Source organism: Canis lupus, chromosome 30 (genome assembly GCF_048164855.1).
Source record: "Canis lupus baileyi chromosome 30, mCanLup2.hap1, whole genome shotgun sequence".
NCBI lineage: Eukaryota > Metazoa > Chordata > Mammalia > Carnivora > Canidae > Canis > Canis lupus.
The window spans coordinates 31,488,693-31,514,349 of NC_132867.1; the positions used below are offsets into that span (position 1 = coordinate 31,488,693).

The following is a 25,657-nucleotide window of genomic DNA, read 5'->3' on the forward strand; positions in this document are numbered from 1 at the left end:
GGGGGTGGGGAGGTGAGAAGGATGAGAGGCTACGTGGAGTAATGACATCATCTCGCCAGAGATTTTTTTTTTTTTTAATTCATGATAGACACACAGAGAGAGAGAGAGGCAGAGACACAAGCAGAGGGAGAAGCAGGCTCCATGCCAGGAGCCCGATGCGGGACGCGATCCCGGGACTCCAGGGCCGTGCCGTCGGCCAAAGACAGGCGTTAAACTGCTGAACCACCCAGGGATCCCCTCACCAGAGATTTTATTTTATTTTATTTTTTATTTTTTTAAAGATTTTATTTATTTATTCATGAGACACAGAAAGAGAGGCAGAGACACAGGCAGAGGGAGAAGCAAGCTCCATGCAGGGAACCTGACGTGGGACTTGATCCCGGGTCTCCAGGATCACATCCTGGGCTGAAGGCGGTCTAAACCGCTGAGCCACCTGGGCTGCCCTCGCCAGAGATTTTAAAATTAAAAATGATTATCTCAAACCTTGTATATTTCAGGCTGTAAAGGACCAGATGGCCTGAGAGAATGAGATTTTCTGGCAAGTCTTAGAACGTATCACTCATTCCCTCAACTCTTGCTCATTTTAAAAGGAAAAGGTAGGGAAAAACCTTCTACAGACAATAAATAAATTACCTGTGTATTTTTGTTTTCTGCATTCACTACTGAAGGATATCCGTTTATTAATTTTAGTGTAATTCCAACCATTCTTGAAGTCTGTGTCGTAGAAAAAGGGTCCCACATATTTTCAGCTATTACTATTAAGAGAAAAGTACAATGTGTTGAGATACAGAAGTAAATTGGAGTTGACTTAAATCTGCTGTCAAGCAGTCCTCAACTTATAAATGCCAATCCTGATTTACTTTTTCTCTCTTTATAGTATAAGCTGCAGTCTTCTTTGTCCTCTTAACAATGGGAACGCTGAGGATTAGGCAAATGTGGGGAGGGCATAGATTCGTCCTATTTTCTGCTGCTCAGCGATAATAAACATTGCCAGGGAGGGGAGGATTTCTATATCCTAGGAGATGTCCCAGCATCAAGAATTCCTAACTAAACTTAAAACTTTATTTTTAATATTTTAAATAGGTTCCCACACCAATGATTCCTAATCTTTTTTTCAGAAATTGATGGAAGTAATGAAAATTGCTCCCCAGGAAAATGTGTACCCTCCTGCCAAACTATGTATTCAGTTTTGCCTCAAATAGTGTATAAAAGTCTCTAAAATTCATCTATGGATCAATTACTGTCTCCAACTCCAAGCCCACCCCATGTCCTAGGTTAAGAGAAATCTATCCTTTAGTCCAGTGGTTACCTTAGCATTTGTAATATAACTTCCATGAGGAAATACGCTCTGGTTAGAAACTCATAAAAATAGAATTGGAAAACCCATGTGTTTAAATGTTCAATTCAGAAATCTCTACCTGTTAGTTTAGGAAGAATCACCTTTTCCACAATGGTAGGCAATAGTGCAACATCTACATCATCTTTCTCTTGCTCTCGCTCTTCACAACCATAAAATAGCAAAGATTCAAACCACAGCATATTCTCAAAGTCACGACATTTTGCCTAGAAAAAAGAATGTTATAAGCAAAACATTTAAAATATCTGCTATTTCTGCTTCTAGCCATAATTAAGAATAACGGACAGGATTTAACCTTCAGTCATAAACAAAAACTGTACGAAATATATGAAACATCTATTTTCAGACACTGGACAAGGTAGTATAGGAAGATGGACCCCAAAAGGGAGACAATCACATGAGGTGAGCTCCTGGTGGAGAGAGCAGAGCAGGGTGGGAATCGCAAGCAGAGCAGTTTTATTCAGTTGTGGAGAAAAGTACTGGAGTTCAGGGTGGCTGAGACAACTGGAAGTGGTGGGGGCAGAGGAGGGAGTGACCCAGAACAACGACTCCAAAATGCACACAAATCCCCAACCATTGCTGTGTTCAAAGACACAATATCCAGCAAAGAGCAAATGGGAGCTGGAGGTCAAATGTTCAGTTTTTGTTTTTCAGTTGTTTCCAGGGCTCCAACCTCAGTCCTCTTCCCCTTACAACTTACACATTCAACCCAGCCAATCTCACTCAGGCCCATGGTTCTCTGTCCACATGTAGGTAACCTCTAACACTCTCCCTTAAACAGGGCCACTGAACACATATAGGCCATCTAGCTTCCCCTCTTATAAACCAAGCCAACAGGTCCAATTGATTCCACTTCCTAAATTTATCAATTTGTATTATTCTCCCAATTTCCATTACCACCTACTTAGTTCAGGTCCTCTTTTTACATCTGCCTCACTGAGCTTTCCCATGAGGTTCTAAATCTTTCTAGGACCAAAGAATCAAATTCTTATTCATTCATGTTCATATCCCAGTGTCACTATGTATAATTTTATTTTTTTTCTTTTTCTTTTTTTTTTTTAATTTTTATTTATTTATGATAGTCACAGAGAGAGAGAGAGGCAAAGACACAGGCAGAGGGAGAAGCAGGCTCCATGCACCGGGAGCCCGATGTGGGATTTGATCCTAGGTCTCCAGGATCACGCCCTGGGCCAAAGACAGGCGCTAAACCGCTGCGCCACTCAGGGATCCCACTATGTATAATTTTAGTTGAGGAAAGCACTGTATGTAACCTGAAAATCACAAACAGCTCTCTTCAGAAGGAAGACTGCATAAAAGATCATGACATTATACAACCTGTATTGTAGCCCTGTGACCGTATCTCCCTTGAAAAATATTTTGCTAGCTTTGAGATTAAAATTATCCAGGCATCATGTTATATTGCTTGGTACTAGTGACACAAGCCACTTACCTCGAGAGGAGTCCAAGTGAGAAGCTGTAGCCGTATAAGGGGGTTGAACAGCTTTGGCAAACAAAGGCCGATGTAAGCATCCTTGTAGGACAGATAGTATTTTGAACGCCATGCCTCAAATTGGGATTTAATACAGTCAATTGAATAGAAACTTTCAAGGACATCTTCAAAAACCTTGCTGGACTCTTTTGAAATGCGATCTAAAGAAAACAACAAAAACCCCACAGAGAACCATAATTTAGTATGGAGTAGACAAAACACAATTCAGTATTTTCTTTGTAGCTTCAGAATCACTCAGGCTCATTAACAGAAGAATCATTATTAATTGCAATTTAACAGAAAGCATAAAGAGAGTAAGTTTAGGTTTCAAATGTCTCTTATGCAAACCAGAGTGTTTGCACGGCTCCAATATATACCATTTCCTATTCCCAGAGTTTTGTTAAATGCCACCTGTCCCCCAACAAGTTTCAAATTTCAGTTACTATGGTATATTAATCATGAGTAATTGCATGAAGTACAGACTTTGCTGCTAGTTCGTCAGTTCACAAATCACTATAAAGATCAGAAGTGCATTATGATCAGTGAACAATCATAACACTTCTTTCAAAATCTGTTGGTGAGTGCAAGGATGGACACAGACAAGTATCAGTAATGAATGTTAAGACCTTTAAGTGGAAGGTTACTTGATGACACTGATGACTTGGGAAACAGGAATCTTTTATAATGGGGAGATCTACTTGTGACAATCTTCTCAAGATCAATCTTAATATCACTAATACTGGGACAATTCAACCTTTGCCATCTGATATTATACAATAAGTAGCAGGCTCTTATATGAAGTATTCTTGCCAAAACAAAGCTTAACTTGAAGCTAATCAAATCTTCAGACTTAAGTGCCGGCTTATGTTGAAATACAGTGAATGGAAAAATCAAACTAAGACTATGAGAAAACAGACAAATTTAGAATGTAGAATGCAAATAAGTGGCCTGATCTCTTCAAAAACACAATGTCTTAAACAATAGGGGTGTGTATACGTGTAAGGAATTCATGGACATTGATTAATTCTAGGGAAAAAAATGGAACCAAATACAGGGCAGGAAATCTCGTGTGGATTCTAGTTTGGAAAATACAGAATAATCCACCAAAAAGAGTCTCAAGAGCTGCTACTAAATAGACACAATATTAAGAACTTGTAGTTAAAACATGCTCAACTGCTTATAAAGTATCATGATGTTTATAGGTTACTTTGAAATAGTTCAGCAATATACATACACACAGGTATACCACCCCCTCCCTCAACTTGGTAGAACTGTTGAATCTGGGTGACAAGTACATGGGTGATCACTGTGGTATTCCTTCTAATTTCTGTCTGTTTAAAAATATTCACTATAAAAAGGTGGGAGAAAAATAGACTTCTCTAACTAAGTTCCAATGGCTTGTAGCCAGTAAAACTCCAAATAACCACAACCAATGATGGGAAATGCAGACTTCTGAAGACCCCCCTTTTTTTTTTTTTAGTACAAAAATATTTATTAATGAAAAATACAGTTGTACTTCAATGAGTTGAAAGTTCCAGGAGCTTTTCTGGCACATATTGGTAGTAACTATTCCTCTTGGTTGAAATTATTCAGAACTCCCCAAATCAGTAGTTTCCTTCAGGGCTGAGTGTCCCATGGCCGAGCTGTACCTTCCTAGGACAGGTTGCATTAGGGCTATCCTTGGGAATCTGACACTTTTTTTTTTTTGGTCACTTAAAATTCTATGATTCTGAAGAGTAATATCATTTATTATGCAAGTGCTAAATAAAGCCCATGATAAGGTATCATCACTATTTTTGAGAATTCATCATATATTCAGTTAAGAAAAATGGGTGCAAGTTTTTACAATTAAGAAAAGAGTGGCTGATTCTAAACGCAGAGGCCACAAAACTTCACACCGCCTTATGGTAAAAACCACATCCAAATAGAAACAAAAGTGGCAATAAATCTCATTTCCCAATAAATGTCTAACCTTTTTCCAGATTGAAATTTGTAATATCTGTAGAAGTTTCTTCATCATCACTGGAAAGGCCTTCAAGGTGATCTGCCATCTTACCGGTTTGCTCTCTGGCTTGTCTACGACGAGTCCTAAATAACAAAGATCATGTTCCCAAACCAGATAGAAGAGATTCCTCCCTTTGCAAACAAAGCAAAAGCCACACATTTTTAGAATTACCTCCTGGCCTCCCGTTCTGCAATCCTGCGTTTTGCATGCTCTTGATACAGTGCCCGATCTCGCCCAAAGGAATCAAGATTTGGTGCCATTAGAGCTTTATCTGTAAAACAACAATAGTTAAAATTAAAAGCCTTCCTTCAACAATCTTGAGGAAAGAGTTTGCACAGAATAAGCCATAATGATAGACTGTTTGCTAATCTCAATGGCAGGATTCTGTAGTAACTGGTAAACCAGATAGTTCTGTAGTTTAGAGCAAATCTCAGTATTATTCTGCGTTCCCATGAAAAGGAGTAGAAAAATAAATGGAGAGTTCAACAACCCTACACAAATACAATTGGGCTTAATCACTGTTTTTATATCTACTTGTAAGAACTAGTTGATGCTATCATGATAATCAAATAAGTTAAAAATCAAAATTACCTGTGCAAAGGGAAAAATAATAGATTACTTTTTAAGGAAGAAGTTAAGCATCACATGTTGAATGGTATGACAGAAAAGAAACACAAGTAGGAAGGATGAGAAAAACAGCTTTGTTTCAGAGAAGTTAGTAATCTATCCTATTTACTCTGATTTTGCTGAGTAGAAATTTATTCTCCTTACTATTTATAGAACAAAGGCAGAATCAACATGCAGACTGGAAACATGATCTAAGAAGACCAACTTAAATGCTGCCTCAAACAATCGCTTTCAAAGCAGAATTCTGTACTTCTTTTGCTTCCTATTTTCATCTCTCTTTAACTTTCTAGGGCAACTTTCTAGCCTTAACCTTCCAACCTTCCTATTTAAATTTATATTTCAGTCACCATGTTTTTAATTTCTAAGAGATGGTTCTTATTCTTAGAATACTCCTTTTCTATAGCATCCTCTAGCTTATGTCACATGTAGGACACCTCCTATGACCTCCCAAAGGGTAGCAAGTATATTTTATATTTCCTTCTGTCACCTGCGTTGTCTTTGTTTCCTCAGTTCCTCTGGTTCTATTGTGTGTGCTGCGATCTCTGATGATCAGTAACTACCTCAAATAAAAGAATGAGCCTGGAAGTTCTGTGGACAAAGGTGGGTGGTGTCTAACAGCAGCCTCTAGATCTGACCACTGGGAGAATGTCAACTCTTCTGTTGGGGGCTCCCAGATGTTAGTGTCTCAGAGTCTTTTCTCTGGACCCATTCTCTTTCTCCAGAGAACTGTCCTCTAATCTCTTGTCTAGGGTAGGAAGAGGAGTGGTGGTAATATCTGTCTGCAATACTTCTCTCATTTCTACATTTTATAAAGATAATCCATAAGACAGGGATCAAAATAGAAGCCAACAATCCCAGGGATAGGATACAGGGAAAAACACATAAAATGAAAAATACTGATTTAAGGTTTTTGCTACTTTCCCCCAATATCAGAGATGTGCCACCAATAGCAGCAACAGGAAAAAAACAAACCCCAAAATTAGCCCTCTACACTTCAGGGTATCCTAACTACTACAGACCCAACTATTTTAAAAGTTGACTTTCTTACTGAATTGTTCATTCATATTTCAAAATAGTTCTGACATTAGGAAGGAAGTCTGTTCTAGAGTTCAGCAATAATAAAGAAAGATGAGCATGGTAAACAAGCCTGTCCCTGTTGCACCTCAATTGTGAGTTCACACAGCACAGGTAAATTAGCTAAAGCCCCAAACTATAAAAATGATTCTTGTCTTTTTAAGAGGTATCCTTCCTTAAAGAAATAGTTTAAAAATACTCATTGCTATTATAAATACTTAAAATGTTGCTATGTTTACAAAATTCTACAGTATATTAAGAGAGATATGAGAGAGTAGATGATTAAGGGATAGCCTCCTTCACTTCTCTAAGAACTACATGCAGTAACTGTGGCAAGTGTTCACAAATCTCAAAGGATTAATTTCAGGTTGCTTCTTTAAAAAAAGATCAGAAATGGAAGGGATACTTTTGTGTCCCATGTAATGCTCCTCAAACCTCTGACAATGAATACTCCCTTCCAAGACAGTATTTTTCACTTTCTCATTACTTTTGACTTCCTTTTCAACTTTCAATCTAATTAATATACATCATTCAACCCTTACTTCTAATTCCACTTAAGTAAATAGCTCCAAATTATGAAGAACAGATCATAGGTAGGAAGAGGTATTTGGTAAAATGCACAGCTCATACAAACCATTTAACTTAAGAAGGAATCACTTCCCTTCATAGAAGGTTACCTGTAATCTGCCCAGAAATCTGGTTCTGCCTGGATCAAAAGTGATCTGGAAGGCCTGCATTAGCCATCTAGGTGCCCAATACTGTGGCAATAATCCAACTTAAGCTTGTGAGGCAAAAGTATAAGATCAAAGCCATTCATATGGCTCACATATGAGTCTCACTCAGCTCTGAGGGCCATACTACCATCTCTTTACAATGCTCCAAACCCATCCCACACACAGGATGCCTTCTCAGGGATCCAGCATCTACTTTAGATGACACGCTGTATGACAAAGCACTATTTTCAAAAAGAATAATACTAGGGCCCTTGGCACTTGGATCACCCGTGGTTAACATGCAGATACTGGTCACCATCCAAGACCTAGCAAAAACCTCTGGGGATAGGACCAGGAAACCTGCATTTTAAATTTGTATCACGTGTAATTCTCATGCACACATCATTTAGAACTGTTGAGATAGGAACAAAGAGATGACAAAAGAAGCTGCGAGAAATCCATGCTGGGAAAATTCCTAATAGAGCACCAAAGAATATGGAGCACAATGGAAAAACGGAATTAAAAAGTTTAAAACATCTGGTTAAAGAATCACAGCTGAACTATTTAATAAGAGGTTTCCAATTAATTTTAGTTTTTCATAACATAATGAAAGGAATACAAACTGAATCTCTAAATTTTTACATTAAAATTTCAAGAATTGGAGGCATCAACTGACTCACTAAAAAACCTAGGATAAAAGGCAAAGTAGAGAATAAAAAATTTTTGCCTTCCTCGGAGACATGAAGCTCAAAAATCCCCTAATCTTGGAGTTGTTTGTTATGTCATTAAAACCCCCTCTGCCCTCTTTAGTACTTTCCTAATCTCTAAACTCAGAATCTTTGACTGTGATCAGCAACAGCATTTGTATTGGTGTTATGAACAGGATGAAAATGGGAGGGGGGGATCAATTAGGGCCAAATGATAGTGATTTTAAGATAAAATGCTGATGTCTTTTCTATACTCTAAAGAATGAAAAAGTATATCCAAAGAAGAATAAGATTGATAGAATATCAGTGCACGTTTTTGAGCTCTTAAACACAGTCCAAGTACGTGCTGTTTTAAGTTTTAGAACTACCTGACACAAGAGCAAGGAAATGTGCTTCTTAAAAAAAAAAAAAAAAAGCTAAGCTCTCTAATTTTCAATTAGGCTGCACTAAGTAAACAAGGTTGTTTAATGAATAATAAAAACCTTCAAGATGGACTGACTTGAATGGCTTGAAAACTCCGAAGATTCATCTTTAATATCATCTTGTCGTCTTTGGACAAGGCGGGAAGCTCGCTGTTTGTACAGCTGATGTATTGCTGATTCAAGTTCATTAATCAGTGGCACCTGTAAAAATACAACACACTCCGTAACACCAAACTCCTCAGTTGCTTACTTAGTTGAGGGTTCCATACTATTTCCGGATTTCTGAAAAAGTACCCTCTATGGACAGAATAATCATGAACTCCCAGTGGGACACAATAGCAATTCGGTTTTAGGTGTTTAGAACACATCTCTTCTTTTAATCCATACATAGAGCTATAATGTCCAGTGCCTAGCTATCGGAGTAAAAGTTTGGTTAGGAAACTTAACACTTAGTAAATATTAGTAAAGAGAGCAAGTAAAGAAATGTCAAAAATTGTAGTGCTTTTTTCTTTCAGAATAAAGTATTTGCAAGTCTTTTAATGTCCATTTTTAATTTTCTAGCAGCATGATCTACCTTAGAATTTTTGTAGCTTAAAATAAACCATTATTGCTGTACAGTACCAAAAAAAGGCAAGGGCTCCATGAGCAGGTAAGAATGGGAGTCTGCTAACTGCCCAATTCTGGACGCTTAAACTGCTCTGCCACTCACATGAACCAAGCATCTTATGGTAATGTCACACTACATTGCAGCTTTATCACACGTTCTTCACTGTGAACTGCATTCACTTACGTTATAGTAAGACAAATAAAATTTCTAGCTTTCACTAACCTAATATCAATACCTCGAACTCAGAAAACTTCCTATAAAACGTTTAAATTTTTCCATATTTTGAAATAAAATAATAAAATTCATTACATGAATTATCAGTTTACAAAGTCACTGGATTTTTCCAGGTTAATATCCACAACTAAACATTCACTCGGTTCATACAGCATACAAAAGCTTATAGCATGAATCCTAACTTAAAAAGAAAAAACAGAAAACTTTCTCTTTATCAATATCTTATAACAAAATGCTATGCAACTTTCACAAAACACTAACGACCACTACACATACCTGAGGAAACCAGAAATTCTAGTTTCCTGATGGTTAGTGCAAATGGAAAACACATTATTTAGAGTTTGGGAACACTGGCACCAAGTGTTATAGCAGCTTCCTGAACTGAACAGACTGCAAATGGAAAATAAAAAAAGGCAGGTGGAATTCAAAGATGTCTGTAATAAAAGCAATTTTATACACTTGCATGATTCTGTTGAAAAAGTAGCAGATGTTCACAGAACGATCAAACTGATGGAGTTATTTTAATTTCTACTATGCCACACCATGGGCAACAATGTCCCCAAATCTGCCCTGATTATCTTAGACAGCTGAGCCCACAAGAGTCTATCTTTAAAATTTACGAGTGATTTTTTTTTTTTTTAAGCATTTGGTGCTATATTACTGTGACTTACACTTCCCATCCCCCTAGTTTTTTCCACACCACACAGGACTAAAGACTAACGTATCCATATACCTAAGGTGCATTCTTTCAGCCCTGGAGACTGTTAACATTCCTCTACTGTAAGAGCTACACACCACAGGTTGAATCAGACAATTTAATTATTCAATTTGTAGTTAAAGTTCTGAAAATGTAATTTTTCTGTTTAGGTCATTGGAATGCTTTTCAACAAAGCTGAGAAAAGTCTGAGAACAAAAACCTTCCAACACTTCTTCAGCTCTCTTTCATGTTTCTTAACAATATTGATTTGTCTCAAGAGTATGCACCATGACAATTTCTTTACCCTCTCCAAACTCAAAATTGTTCTTGACTATTTTTATTTCAAGACCAAATTTAAGACGAAGGAAACAAGAAGGAAGATGACTAAAGGGAAATAAAACAATGGAAAGTTAAAATGATCTTTAAATAATTAAAAAATCTAAGTTCAAAACTACTTAAACTTTTATAACAAAAGAGGAAAAAAAAAACAAAGAAATGTTTATCTATGGCCTTACCCTGAAGCAAATTTTTATAGTATAAAATGAATATTCAAATGTATCCAATTACTCCTAAATAATATTTCCAAGGCAACAATTTATGGCATTATTAATTTAGTTGTAGTCTCTTAATAAAGCTCAATCCAATCAAAATATCAAAATGAAATAAAACTCATCCTTAAAATAAAGGATTATCTACCTCTGTGACTCTGAAACCATATTAGCACAGTCTTAAGTGATTTCTCTAGAAAATTGAGATCAATAAATTATGCTACTACTTGTTTTTAAAACAGCAATTGAATACCATATGAACCAGACATCCTAGCAGTCTCTTTAATTCAAGAATGATATAATTGAGTTAACCATATTACTATCAATTTTTAAGTTAAGCTTATGGTTACAAGTGTATGAGTTTACTGAAGTTAGTTCTAAAAGCAAAGGTACTTCAAGAAAAAAAAACTCCACAGGAACAAACCTTACTTACAAAGTATGGTTTAAGACAAAGATTCTTTCTCTAGTCAGAGTTGCCCACCATGCCCACTGGGCTCAAAAGGACTTTATTAACAGGAAGAACACAACCACCAGCTCTGATACCTATGTCCACTTCCTACCTTGACTCTATTGCCTGCAGCATCAAATCTGTTTCTTTCCCACCCTTGTACTAGTCACCCTAAGTCAGTGACCTGCCACAAGGGATATCATAGCTCAGGCTATAGCTGCTTCTTCAGAAGTCAGGTGATAAAGACAAGAACCTGATAAGCCCTACAAATAAGACCTGGTGAATGCTGTCTCCACCTGCTCTGACCACAGATTGCCTAAGAACCAGTAAGACCCATTAGGAAGACATAGTCTAGGATTGTTCTTTTTGCAAGTCTTTGGCTTTAGGGTATTGAAGCAATCAGCAGAGATAATAAAATACTCCTTTAAACATATAATTACAGACTCTATGCTAATTCACATAACCAAGAAGGGAAAAATGTGCCTCCTTATCCTGTATCACCTCAAAGTTCAGGATATTCAAAGATTTTAATTTTTTTTAAAACATAGGGCCACAAAGTCCATAGATGCTTATAAACCAATGCACCAAAAACATTCATCTTAAAAAAAAAATTAAGTCATTTGAGAAGGGGATCCTATGTGCAGCTAATTTAAAAAATGCAAATAAGCAATACAAAAGAATGCAAAAAACTATGCCAAGTGACTACTACACAAAAAACAAGCAAAAACCCCAAACAAACAAAAAACGAACTTGGAAGCAAGAAATGAGGCCTTCAAAGAAATTACGACCAATGTTACAGTTCCTGAAGTGGATAAAGCATAGGCTTATTTAGATGAAAACTATCAGTAGCAACATGACCAACTTTATCTAGTTAAAAAAAAAAAAAAAAAACTAATAAAATTTTCCAAGTTTATGCCTATTTGGAATTACTTGTGGAAACAGTTTGAAGGTTAAGTTTAGACCAGAACCATATTCCACCAGGAGTCCCTTATATTCTAATATTTCAGGGCCGGCCAAAAATCTATCACTATATTAAGCAGAACTTGCCAAAGTCTTATTTAAATATGCTCAACCTTTTTTGTTTTCAACAAAGGCACTATGCCATCCCCAAGATAGAATGCTGCTAATGAAGTGAAGAAAATGAAGCATGGCTTTTCATCACTTCTAGAGCTGAATTCAGTGGATATACAGAAATGATCTACACAAGGCCGTCTAGACCTCCCTAACTTTGCCTTAGTCAAAGAGATTAGTATTTTTGCATTCTTACCTTTTCACTGAAACACTCAAGCAAGTCTTGGACATACCCTCGCATTTCTTGCAAAAATTTATACCGTTCACCAATACCCCCAGAAGACCCTTCTAATCTTTCAATAGCCCTGGTAGAGTCCACTCGGCTTTGCAGATGTTTCTCATGCTGCTGTCGATTTGTTTTGTGCAGTTCTTTCATGGAGTCCAACCTTAAGAACACAAAAGGATAAATATAACACATTTACATCCAAAAGTCTGTGCTGTCAGGACTCTTGCAATATTATAATAACGCATTTAGTTCCACTATTAGAATATAAAAATACTTGGAGTGGCCATCTTTTCATCTGTACCGTTTTCCTCAAAAAAAAAAAAGAAAAAGAAAAAAAAAGGAAAAAAAAGGCAGTTTACAGACTTCAAATAAAGTTATTTGGTGGGCTAACCAAAATCTTTTGCTTTTCCCCCCATATCTTGACTACACTTTTTCAAAGTCCGAGAGGTACAAACTCAGAACTGTCTTCAACAAGATCATGGAGTGGCATTTTTTATAACTTTTCGAGGCTTCCACAGAAGTAATCCAAGAAGGTAGCAGAACAAAGTATGAAGTCATCTTCTGTTTAGCTTTTGAAGATGGGCCAGTGAAATCTTCGTTGCGGATATTCTGCATCTGCTACCCCAGACTACATGTTGCCTGAGGGAACAGAAAGCTAGAGGACAGGTCTTTAAGAAGTTGATCTGCCCTACCTGTCTTTAAGCTGTTTCTTTACCAAATCAATAGTAACGGGAGTCATCTCATTACTGGGAGTTTTGAAAGGGACTGTATTATCTGTTTTTTGAGATTTGGCATCAGATGATCCATAGGCAGTATAACTATAAGGAATGCCATAGGATGAACCATAAGGCATCGTCTGGTAAGTGTTCTGGTAGTACATATTCACTTCAGTGGGCTGACTTGCTTGAACCTAGAAAAGAAATGGGGACACATATGAAAACTAACAGTTAAAACTATAAAATCACACCGCTAGTGTTAATATAAAAAAAAAAAAAAGCAAAAACAAATAGCAAAAATTATACCATTTTCCAAACAGTATGCCAATTAGGATAAATAATTTCAGAGTTCTTCAGAATCATGTAAAGGTAGGGTTTGGAAACATTCTAACTCTTATGGGATTGCTGAGAATCATTTCTAATAATTTTCAAGAAAACAGTATATCAAAGAAGTTTAGAGTTGGAAAGGACATAAAAAATAATCCAAGGCCACCATGTTATGAATGGAAGAGAATAAATGACTTCTTATAAGTAAAGATAGATAAGCAGAGACTAGAGACTGCCATCTAAGTATCCTATTTTCTTAACCCACGTGTGCAAAATTCTGTGTCAAAACACCAGTAACAAAAGTAGTTTACATTTATGCAACACTTCCACTGTACTACTTAATTCTATAAAGCAAATTATTGTAACAATTGAGCAAGACTTTTCATCTACAGTTAAATTTTCACATTACAGAGAAATCCATTTTCCACAAAATAATTTCTAAAGTCAGAAACAATAAGCCATACAGAGAAGAAAGGTTTTATCTGAACAGCGGTTCTCCAATTCAGCGTGCATCACTGCTGGCTGCCCCCCACCCCATTTCTCATTCCCTAGATCTCAAGAGGGTGAGAATTTGCATTTCTCATAAGCTCCCAGCTGCTGCTGCTACTGCTGGTTGAAGGACCACTCTGAGAAATACTGATCTAAGAAACCAGACTTTTTCCCATTATTCTGACTGTAAAGAGCAAAAGATAATACAGTTTATTTTAAAAGCTTATCAGATACATAACTTTATGTACTTTTCTTAACCACATTGGTTGAATGAATAAGATTTGATTCAATGGGCAATGTTTTTAACTCAACAAAATAGGCAAAAAAAGGTTTTCCATTTACTTTTTTTTTAATTTTTGAAGTGAAATCCTTTAGTTCTCACCTGAGGGATATTAATTCCTTTTCTTATCTGCTCCTGTTCCCATCGGCTGAGCTCTTCATCTTGTTCTCCAGTTACTAAAGCATCATCATCGCTCCCCTCGATGCCTACAGCCATAGCAGCAAAGAAAATTAAATACTTTTAGAAAAGCAGGGAGGGAAGAGATGCTATCCTGACACTTCAAAACTACTGGTATTAACTCAGTCTCACTAAAATGTCTAACCTGATCTCCTCTCCTTTGATCCTCCTGGCCTTGCTTGTCTTGGCCACCATATCCCTTGAAGCAAAGGCTAAGTATTATGTAATTGTTAAAACCTTAGAAAGGTTTCCTATTCTCTGTGAGCTTGACATCAAATCGACAAAGGGAAGAACAAATCTTAAAGGCCTCTAAAGAATGCTAAGCTGATTATAAAAAATTTATGCGTGTAAAGTGCTTAACATAGTACTGCCTACTCAGGAAGTACTCAATAAACGTTAGTTTCACAATCATGCTATAGTTTAAAAAAAATAAAAAAATTCCAATAAGACACTTGTACCCAAACAAAAACAGTCCTCAAACATTAAACATAGTTAAGTAAATGTGGGTACTTTTCATAGGACTATATTTAATAGCAAATCATATTTAATAGCAATGCAACAGGCTTACTATCGTATTAAATCAAGTTACCTATTTCCTCCGCAATTTTTTGTCTTTGTGACTTTTCTTTCACGGAAAAAACTATGCGGCGTTTCTCATCATCGTCTTCATCATCGCTGGCATCATTCTCATCTTCTCTAACAAGGCGGCCTTTACCAGGCTCACTATCATGAGGAGTGAAATCTCCTAATTCTCGGGCCATTTGACGCTTTTTCCTTGCAGCATGTATAAAAGCTGCATCTGGAATTTCTCCTGGAAACATATGATAAGGATTATAAAAGACAGAGGTATTAGGGAATAAAATTTCTAGTTTCTTGAAAATATGAAGGGTAAAATAATTTCAAAAACAGCCTGGTCGCAGTGATGTTCTAACTAACGTTAGTTACTGGTACTCCCCTTCCCAAAATGTGCCTGTAATCCATCAGATTTATTTTTAATTTAGCATAAATGGAAGCTAAAAGTCGCTAAGGACCCTAAAAATATATACATAATGGCAATATGTATGGGAAGGGGGGGAGGGGAAAATCCACCATACAGTTACTTTAACTGTAACTTTTTTTTCATTTTTAAGAAATAAACAAAAGTAATCAAATCATATTACTAAACTAGAAAGCAACCAGTAAAAAAGGCACCCAAAAACAAACCTTAAAAGCCTATCATAGTATGTTTCTGTTGCAAATAGTCTAAGTTCACCTGTAAGCATTCAGAATATATCATTGTGTACCTATTTCTTCCTCCTATTAAAGCAAAGTTTTTTCCATGTTGTTGTTTGGCATGAATATAATTTGTAATGGCTTAATCTACTACATGATCAAACTGACTTTTTACCTCAATAAAAATTAATGCCTTGCTACTTGTCTGTTATTTTAATGGCTTTGTAACATCAATCATGTTAAGTGTACCTTAACTTACTAAGCTGTTCTTCTCTTTCTAGATTCTTTTTTTTTTTTTTAATTTTTTATTTATTTATGATAGTCACAGAGAGAGAGAGAGAGAGAGGCAGAGACACAGGCAGAGGGAGAAGCAGGCTCCATGCACCGGGAGCCCGATGGGGGATTCGATCCCGGGTCTCCAGGATCGGGCCCTGGGCCAAAGGCAGGCGCCAAACCGCTGCGCCACCCAGGGATCCCTCTAGATTCTTTTTCTAAACATTTATTTACTGGAAAGCTGATTACCCAGAGAATAGTTCTGCAAACTATTCCCTACAGAAAAGTAAAAACGAAGTGTGGGCATAAAACTAGTAGTAATTACTTTTGCTTTTAGTAGCATTTCTAAAAATGTTAAAGTCTTGATGAAATACGTGAAAAAAAAAAAAAAAGACTTCAGTTCCATTTATCCATTTACTCAAAGCCCCACATTTGCTGATGCCTGAGAGTAAACTTGGAAAATTAGAAAGTTTCTAGTTCTCTCACTTTATTTGCAAAAGGCAACACCCTGGCTTATATAGGAATGTCCTAAGAAACACCACTTCGCTACCTCCTTCCTTCACCATCGCTACACATGGCCCCTCCTTGGGGGCTTCCTTCATGTCTGAGAAGTATTTACAAGTACACACCTGGACGGAGAACGTTCAAAGAAGATAAAGCATTAGAAAAGGCTCCACCAGCTTTTGGCTTTTCTTCCTCCTTCTCACTTTCCATATCCATTTCATCTTCACCATGTTCATTGATGATAACTCCATCTTCTTGACTGGTGTCCTTAACGTGTCCTGTTTTGTCCAAAGGTGGTTCGTCTACATTTTTGAAAAGTTATTAAAAGATGTTTAAAACAGACTGCATAAGGAGGCACCTTTTATTCATTTATAAGCTCAATTTATTCAAGTTGCAACTATTTTAATTTTCTTAAAACTCAAAACCACTGATGTATGAAAATGAAATATCAAACAATAGGCATTAAATGGGAAGTAAAAATAATACAGGGGTCACAGGAGTGCACTGGAGGCTCTGTTCAATTCCACCTTGAGTTCATTACATCAAAATTTTACTGAATTTATCAAAATTAACTGTTTCTTCCTCTAAACTCCCACTGATAACTTCATACCTCTTTGAAGCTTATTTCATCTTATATGCCAGTATTTTATTAAACTCAAAGTCCATCTGAGGCAGCTTTCCATCAAGAACAATGTTTATGAACCATATAAACCTCACTGTAGGCAGCCCCGGTGGCTCAGTAGTTTAGCGCCACCTTCAGCCTGAGGTGTGATCCTGGAGACCCGGGATCAAGTGCCACATCGGGTTCCCTGCATGGAGCCTGCGTCTCCCTCTGCCTGTATCTCTGCCTTTCTCTGTCTCTCATAACTAACTAACTAACTAACTAACTAACTAAATAAATAAATAAATAAATAAAATCTTAAAAAAAAGAAAAAAAAAACCCTCACTGTAATGAATACGTCAGGATTATCTTCTTAGGTCACAAATATTTGCCATCCATCACCTCAAGGGATAAGACCCTTTTAAGTCACATTTATACAGTGTAACTCTGACCCCACTGCCATGACTGAATGTTCAAGACTAACCAAAGCAGATTCAAAAAGTGACCAAAGCAGGATTTGTGACCAAAGCAGAGACAACCTGATTCTCTTTCCGGGAATCTGGAACTGAGACAGAAGACAAGTCAGAGACCAGGTGGCACTAAAAACCACCACATGTAAACCAGGAAGGGAGCTGGAGTGCACCACATTCTGCCATATGGACAGAGGAGAGAGCTCCCTAATGCTGAGGCCATTCCTAAGACTGGTCACAACACTGCTTTTCCTGCCACTGTACTCCAGGAGGCACCACTGTATCTTTATAGAGCTAACCAGTCCTACTGCACTATCAGTAGGACTGATGAAAAAAATCAAGAGGGGATCCCTGGATGGCTCAGCGGTTAAGCATCTGCTTTTGGCCCAGGGCATAGTCCTGGAGTCCCAGGATGGAGTCCCACATCAGTCTCCCTGCATGGAGCCTGCTTCTCTCTCTGCCTGTGTCTCTGCCTCTCTCTCTCTCTCTCTCTCTCTCTCTCATTAATAAATAAAATCTTAAAAAAAGAAAAAAGAAAGAAAAAATCAAGAAAAATCAAAGTGTTTTTCACCATGAGCACTGAACCTGGCACATTATAGGTATGATGAATATAATGAAATACTAGAAGTTTATTCTAAACATGATATTCTTCTATTGTTTCCCTAGCATGTTCCCCTCCCAAAAAGTGTTTCAAAGATTCTCTATTCTTCTCAAGCCATATTCCACTACCTTCAATAGGAATCCCAGAGATAACAACACTCCCCCACATACACACTTTTAACTTGACTAGGATTTAGGTCATTATGTTTTAAGCTCCTTAGTTTTCTCATTTATCTTCCTACCTCATTAGCCACAGCCTTCCTTCTAAAGTACATTCTGACACTGTAAGATTTAAAAATTCACCGTATCAGATGGATACGGTTAGACAAGAGTCAAAAACTATCCATTTCCTTCTACTCTAAACCCACACTACATCAATGGCTTTTAATAGAACTGGGAAATGTACACTAAACCAGGTAGGTATGTTCAGATAATGATTTCTGCAGATTTTAAAAGACTGAGCAAATAGATTTTATGATTGATCACATACAAGTGCACAACATGGTAACAGCTGAGTTTTTGTTAGTGGACATGGATTATCCTTCCAGATGTCTTTATAAAAAGAGATACTAAATAATCTTTCTCTAGGCTCCTCTTTTATCTTCAATTTCTTCTACTACCACATCAGGAAACTTGTTTTCATGAACATTCTCTTTACCTTGATCAGGCCCTCCCACGCCTTTCTTCTGTCTACAGACACATTTCTATTGAAAAACTTCTCCTTGATCCCAATGGTCTCTCTAGCTACTCTCTCTGTCCTCTACTTCTCTCCCTGACAAACTTCTGGAAAGCAGTGTGGACCTGCTGCCTTCTACTTCGTCACCACTTGTGCCTCAACCTGGGCAAATGGCCTTTGATTTCTTGCAGTCCCAGCTCCTATACCAGCTATCCCAATGGCTGCAGCTACAATTAATTCATACAGTATCAAGCAATTTAGCAAAAGATGTTTCTTCATCCAAACAGGTAAGAGCTTGTCTAGTGGGCTTGTCTCTTCCACCAGACATTCTCCTCCAGAAAGAAAACAACAGAAACCCTGAGAAAGTTCCCTCAACCCCATGGTCCTTTCTTTTCCTGACTTTTCTGGTCCTATTTCATACAAATGAGTATCAACATCTTGAAACTTTCCTATCTCTTCTCTGGCTATTATGATTCTATTTAGTAAAATCCTCTTCTCTATGCATACATTTATTAAAGATAGAAGTCTTTGGTCCTCTGGAATTTCTCCTCCTTGCTGCTCCCTCATCGATTCCATTTACTTCTGCTATTAATAAATACCTTGCTAAGCACCATACCTAAATCCACATCTCCCCAACTGTTTACTGGCTATTTCCACTCAAGTTCAAGTTTAAAAGCAAACTCCTTATTTTATGAATAACACAAAAATGGGTCTTCTAACTTGACAGTAGTTGATTTGGAGATTAATGCACCTCTGCCTATCTAAGGAGGACTGCATAAGGAAGAGTTCAGGATTGTCAGCTGATTAATGAAAAGAGCTCCACAGCACCATCATTTCAGGGGTAAAGATGACAATATATAATACAGAGGCTCTACCTTTAGGGAGGACGTTAATTAAGTTACCTGGCAAGTGCAATATCAGTTATGTAAAAGTGGAAGACAGGTCACAGGGAAGGCCTCAAAAATCCCAGACTTGCTTCAATTTCTAATGGTCCTTTCTCATTTCTCCTGACCTCTCCTGCACTATTATATTGCACACAGTCGGTTCTCAAGATATTTGGGAAAAAAGCAGTTTCCTAGACTCCAAAATAAGTGGTTCCCCTAAAAATACTCCTCCTCCCACCTGCCTTCCCTATTTCTGTATATAATACAGAATTGTTCTCTCAGTCACCATGGCACAAAAGTTCAAATTTGACTGTTTCTTTTAAGTCCAATAGCTAAAGCCTATATCAAGCCTACCAATTTCTTCCTTGGAACATTTTTCAAATAATCCTTTCTTTTCATTTCTTCTCCCACACCCACAGCAAACATTTTTAACTCATCCACAATTTCCCACTGAGTCAGGAAAAGCCTTAGTCTTGCTCAACTAAGACCTTTTTAAACTCCCTATTAATTGATCAAAGCTGGCCCTTGATTTCAAACAGCTTTAGGGCTCCAATCTCTCCTTGCACCAATCCATTCTGCATGTTAATACCAGGTTAAAGTTTCAAAGGCATTTTTCATGTCACCATCTTGGCAAGCCACTGAACACAGCAACTCTAAACCCCTTATTGGAGATTAAACATCCTTCATAATCGGTCAACAATGTATCTTTCACCCCAAACCTCCACTTCCTCCACTTCCAAATCATCTACTTTGACCTGACAGGTATACTTGCTCTTGCCTTAGTCACTTTAATCTTTGATGATACACTCTATCTTCCCTTTCCCATCTTTTGGAATTTAAACTATCAAAAACCCAGTTTCATATTCCACTTTATCTATAAAGCATTCCTTCTCCTGCCTCCAAAAAAAGAAAAAAAAATGTAGTTCCCTTTTAAACCACTCACTGGACATTTTGCCAAACACTAGGTCCAATGATACATTTAAGTAATTTTGATGCTGTCTCCAAAATTAGACTCTAAATTTGAGATACAATGACATACTTTTTCACATTAAGCCTATGGCTGAGAACCTGTGAAATAATTCTATCCATAATTCCATAGAATAAAAAATTTCTCTAAGGTATTTGCGTGAGAATAATTCAGACCACAGCATATTATAATGAATCCACTTTCCTCCCAGACAAATAACTTTTTAAAATTGTTAAGCTTCAGTTGTGAAAGGGTGTGAGAAATGTCTGTACAATGCAGGCAGGGGCCTCACACTGAGGAGTCCTCACCACGTATCTGATAAGGCTACAGAATGAGAAAGCATTATCAATAAACATTAAAACAAGGGCGTTCCTAAAAGTTCTGCAAGAATTAAACCAACTGTGGAAATACCACCAAAGAAATTGAACACCAGTCTCTATAAAATACAAGTACAGGAACTTACACAGTACTACCTCAAACAGAAATAAACCTGGGTCTCAGGCTTAAAATGGGAAACTTCTTTTCTCTGGTCAACAGCAGCCTGAACACCAGCAGGAAAATTTGGGGAGGATTCAGGTGCTACAGCAGAAACATTTCAGCAGCAGTGAATTCTGTCTTTGTGAAAAATCACATTTACTGTGTAGTTGTGTTAGAATTAAATAATAGAACTGTATCAATATTCAATTTGGACCTTTGAAAACAATCGAGTCAACGGACTCTACATATACAGCAAATCCATTCAATCCCTGTGAGAAAGAGGTTTCATTTTGTTGTTTCAAAAGACTCCTATGAGTTTGGTACTTACTGTCTGCTGATGAGTTGAGTTCTGTTTTAATCTTCGATTTTTCAAGATCTTCTTTATATTCTTTCTTAAGTAATTTTACTATCTTTTTGCTGTAACTTGATTTCTTCACTTTGAAAACTTCTTCATTTTCTTAGAAAAGAAATTAAATGAAGTCTGTAGCAACCATTTCAGATAGCTTCGTTTCTAACTTTCACATGAACTTAGGTGCTTTTTGCATTCATCCAAATAGACACTCATAGAACAAAGCATTACATCATTTGAAGTTATTCCAAATCTGTCACAGACCCTCAAAAGCTGAAGTCAACTTCATAAATTAACCTCGCATAATGCAAATTTGAGACTTTTTAAAAGGCACAACATATGCAACTGCACAAAATTTTCCTGTCCTATTGTCTTCCTCAGGAGGAAAACAAAATCATTGAAAAAAAGCACATAATTACTTTATTAGGGTATCAAGGGAAAAAAAAAACAAACACCCGAAATCAAAAGATGCTGGGTAATAGAGCTGTCAAGTCTGACTAAATCTTTGTCCATCACAAACTGACATATTATTTCAAGACTAAGCTGAGAACAAAGTAGTTTTCAAAAATAAGTTGGGTATGTATCCACCGCCTTTGATTTGAAATTTTTCAAGTCAAATGCAAACACTAGTTTGCATCACTGCATCACTATGCAAAAAAAAAAAAAAAAAAAAATCTGGCAGTGGTCCTCTCAAACAAGATAAAAATTAACAGAAAGGTCAAAAAGAAACTGCCCACCTTACTGGAAAGATGAAAGCATCTTGCATCAAGATGCAAGTGAGATATCCAAAAGTCTTTCCTCCTAACACACGCTTAACTGAGTTACATAAACACACACACATGCAACTGGTCGGGAAGTTAGCTTTAAGGCTCATATATGATCAGAAAGCTAAATTCACTGCAGCTTGGCCTCTCACACCCGATTGGATAAAACGCCTTCAGTTACTATTGCACCGTCTCTCTCCACGGCACGAGGAAAGCCGGACGTCTGCACCCCTACTTATTCCCATAGGAAAACTGAGGCTTGGCATTTGCAAAGGACTGACCCAAGGTCACTCAGAACCAGGGCTCTGCTCCCAGATTTAGGAAATCCTCTTTACAATCCCGGCCTTCCTAAGGTCAAGGATGCCTGGACAGACTCCCCCCAAGAGGCGTGGGCACCTGCAGAAGATTCCGAGACCCGGCCAAGAGCAGACGAGGGGGACCCAACTCAAGTTCTCCCCGACACACACCCGCCGGGGGGGTGGGGAGCAGGACGGGGGGCACTGAAATTTCCACTGAACAAAAATTCAGAATGACGGATCTGAGCAGGAAATGCACAGGAGGACGAGGAGGAGGAGGAGGAGGCGGTGGTTAAGAAAAGGCTGGCGGCGGCGCGGGAGCGCGTCCTCCGCCGGGAGCAGAAGGCCGGAGGCGGGGAGGGATGCGCGGCGGGTCGGGCGCGAAGGCTGGGCGTCCGGGGATGCGGGGACGCCCGGCGGGGGGCCCAGGGCAGGGGTCTGGGCTCCGGGGACGCCGGCGCGGCGCTCACCTTCCTCCTCGTCCTGGAAGCTCAGCAGGCTGGCCCGCGGCACCTCTTTGTTCTCCCGCGGCCTCTTGCGCGGCTTCAGCCCGTTGCCGGGCTCCGCGCCGCCCGGGAAGCAGCCCCCGGCCTCGGCCCCCGAGCCCGGGGTCAGCGCGGAAGGCGGCGGCAGCCCCGGGCCCTGCAGCGACTCCCCCCCAGGGGCCCGGTCGCCGCCGCCGGAGCCCGGGTCCTCGCCCGCGCCCGCGCCCGCGCCCGGCGGCGGCAGCAACGGCGGCGGCTCCTGCTCCTCATCGCGCTCTCGCTCCTCCTCCTCCGAGTCATTCCGCTTGCGCACGTTCACTCGCCGGGCCTTTCGGAACATCCCCGCGGCTCGCACGGCGGTCTCACGCCCGCTCCCACTCGGCGGCCCCGGCGGCGGCCAGCTCGCGACGGCGCACGCGCGCACTCCGGCCCCCCCGGCCGGGCCCGGTCTCGCCGGCCGTCTACCGCGCACCTCCGAGCGCGCATGCGCGGGCGCGCTCCCTCCGAGGAGAGCCCCAACGCGCCTCTCGCGAGAGCGCCAGCTGGTCGCAGTGTCCTCTGCCGGCGTGGAGGACCGTGGGCGCGGAACTGGGACTCGGCGCCGTCCGACGGGTCACAAAGAGGATCATAGAGACGAGAGGACCGGGTAAGCTCGGTCTTCCCGCGGCCCCCGCTGCTGCACTGCGTCTTCCGCACTTACGCAGAGTGGTCACGCGAGGAAAGCTCCCGCCAAGCGCGGGGAGGGGCCGACGGAGGAGGAGGAGGAGGGGAAGGGGGGGAGGAGGAGGAAGAGGAGGGGAAGGAGGACGGGAAGGAGAGGGGAGGGGAGGACGGGAGGAGGGGAGGGGAGAGGGAAGGAGGAGGGGAGGGGAGGGCAAGTGGGGGAGGGGAGAGGAGGGGAGGGCAAGAGGAGGGGAGGGGAAGAAGAGGAGAGGGGAGGGCAAGAGGGGAAGGGGAGAGGGGAGGAGGAGGAGGGGGAGGAGAGGGGCGGGGAGGAGAGGGGAGGGCAAGAGGGGAAAGGGAGGAGAGGGGAGGGGGGAGGGGAGGAAGGAGAGGGGAGGAAGAGGGGAGAGGAGAAGGGGAGGGGAGAGGAAAGGAGGAGGGGAGGGGAGGGCAAGAGGGGAGGGCGAGAGGAGGGGAGGGGAGGAAGAGGAGAGGGGAGGAGGAGGAGGGGAAGGAGAGGGGAGGAGAGGGGAGGGCAAGAGGGGAAGGGGAGGAGAGGGGAGGGGGGAGGAGGAGGAGGGGAGGAAGAGGGGAGGGCGAGAGGAGGGGAGGGGAGGAAGAGGAGAGGGGAGGGCAAGGGGGGAAGGGGAGAGGAGAGGAGGAGGAGGAGGAGGGGAAGGAGAGGGGAGGGCAAGAGGGGAAGGGGAGGGGACAAGGGAGGGGAAGGGGAGGAGGGGGAGGGCAAGAGGGGAGGGAGGGCAAGGGGGAGGGGAAGAGGAGGAGAGGGGAGGAGAAGGGGAGGGGAGGGGGAAGAGGGGGAGGGGAGGAAAAGGGGGAGGGGAGGAGGACAGGAAAAAGGGGAGGAGGAGGAGAGGAGTGGAAGTAGTGGGAAGAGAGGGGAGGGGAGAGGAGGTGGGGGAAATCAGAAGGACAGACCAGGTTTGGGGAGGGAAAGTAGGTTCCCACGGTGGGAGAGGCTTCCCGAACTCTAGGGTAGTTGTCACTGACTCTACGGAGTCCCACTTCGTGTGCCTACAGCTTTGTAGCCACAAAGCACTGTCGGCAGCATTGGATTTCATCTAGGAGAACGCGTCACCGGGCCTGATGGCTGCAGCCCCTGTCTCCGTTAAGCCGAGAGCCAACGTGTTGTAGTGTTTTCGAGGGAATGCCAAATTTTGCAGCATTTCTGAAACGCAGCTGATTTCAGAAACGGAAGGGAAATGGACCTGCACGAGTGGGGACGGTTGTGACACATTTCAGCCTTGCGTCACAGAGGGAAGGGTCTTAACTGACGAGGCCCCAGCAGGCTCCGGGACTGCTTGCCCAGGGTATCCCCGGATGGAGGCCTTTTCCTTCACCTGTGCGCCTCTAGGCAGGTCGTTTGCACATCTCAAAATTGAGAGGGTAACAAAGGGCATTCCTATAGTGAAGAAAAAAAAAAAAAAAAAAAGAGCCCATCCATCACCAGAAGCTTTCCAGTTGTGCCTCAGTTAAAATTCTCATGATCCTCCTGAGATACTCTATGAACGTGAAAGCAAATGAGTGTATCTTTATGAATTACCTCTTTTTACACAGCACGTAAACTATGTTTTTAGTTTAACATAAATTGGAGTTTGGTTCGTGTCCATACATAAAGGTTGGCCTTTTTTTTTTTTTTTTTTTTTTTTTACCTATGCATATGGATCTCTTGTTGGAAGGTACCATAATTTATAAAACCACCCCATAAGGTTATTTCCCGTCTTGCTGTAATAATCAGTGCCACAATGAAAATCTTTGAAAAATGGTCACATCTGGAGAACAAGCTAGAACTGGACTTTGCTAGATCCAAATGTGTGCATTTGTAACTTTGCTAATTATAAGTTGCTCTTTATAGAATCTGTGTCTATTTGTACTCTTACCAGGAAATGTGAGAGCGCCTTTTGCCCACGCCATCCTGTCAAAATTTCGCTTAAAAATGAAGTTCCCGGGGCAGCCCAGGTGGCTCAGCGGTTTAGCGCCGCCTTCAGCCCAGGGTCTGATCCTGAAGACCTGGGATCGAGTCCCTCTCGGGCTCCCTGCATGGAGCTTGCTCCTCCCTCTGCCTGTGTCTCTGCCTCTCTCTCTGTGTGTGTCTCTCATGAATAAATAAAATCTTAAAAAAAAAAAATTGAAGGTGGCTTAGTCCTTGAGTGTCTGTCTTTGGCTCAGGTTGTGAACATGGGGTCATGGGATCCAGTCCCGCA

General features: G+C 40.3%; 1 protein-coding gene across 1 annotated transcript in view; it reads right to left on the minus strand.

Annotated features, from left to right (window-relative positions):
* The window catches only part of PAXBP1 (PAX3 and PAX7 binding protein 1), a 33,993-nt gene extending 10,799 nt beyond the window's left edge, over positions 1 to 23,194 (minus strand). The window contains exons 1-13 of the mRNA XM_072806786.1: positions 22,758 to 23,194; positions 21,207 to 21,335; positions 16,329 to 16,505; positions 14,804 to 15,025; positions 14,140 to 14,243; positions 12,918 to 13,135; positions 12,196 to 12,385; positions 8,472 to 8,595; positions 5,023 to 5,122; positions 4,819 to 4,934; positions 2,808 to 3,007; positions 1,419 to 1,563; positions 634 to 755 (exon numbers count right to left, since the gene is read on the minus strand). Coding sequence (XP_072662887.1) covers positions 634 to 755; positions 1,419 to 1,563; positions 2,808 to 3,007; positions 4,819 to 4,934; positions 5,023 to 5,122; positions 8,472 to 8,595; positions 12,196 to 12,385; positions 12,918 to 13,135; positions 14,140 to 14,243; positions 14,804 to 15,025; positions 16,329 to 16,505; positions 21,207 to 21,335; positions 22,758 to 23,112 — 2,202 coding nt within the window. The 5' untranslated portion in view covers positions 23,113 to 23,194. The remainder of the gene's footprint in view (positions 1 to 633; positions 756 to 1,418; positions 1,564 to 2,807; positions 3,008 to 4,818; positions 4,935 to 5,022; positions 5,123 to 8,471; positions 8,596 to 12,195; positions 12,386 to 12,917; positions 13,136 to 14,139; positions 14,244 to 14,803; positions 15,026 to 16,328; positions 16,506 to 21,206; positions 21,336 to 22,757) is intronic.
* Between the last annotated feature and the right edge of the window lie 2,463 nt (positions 23,195 to 25,657).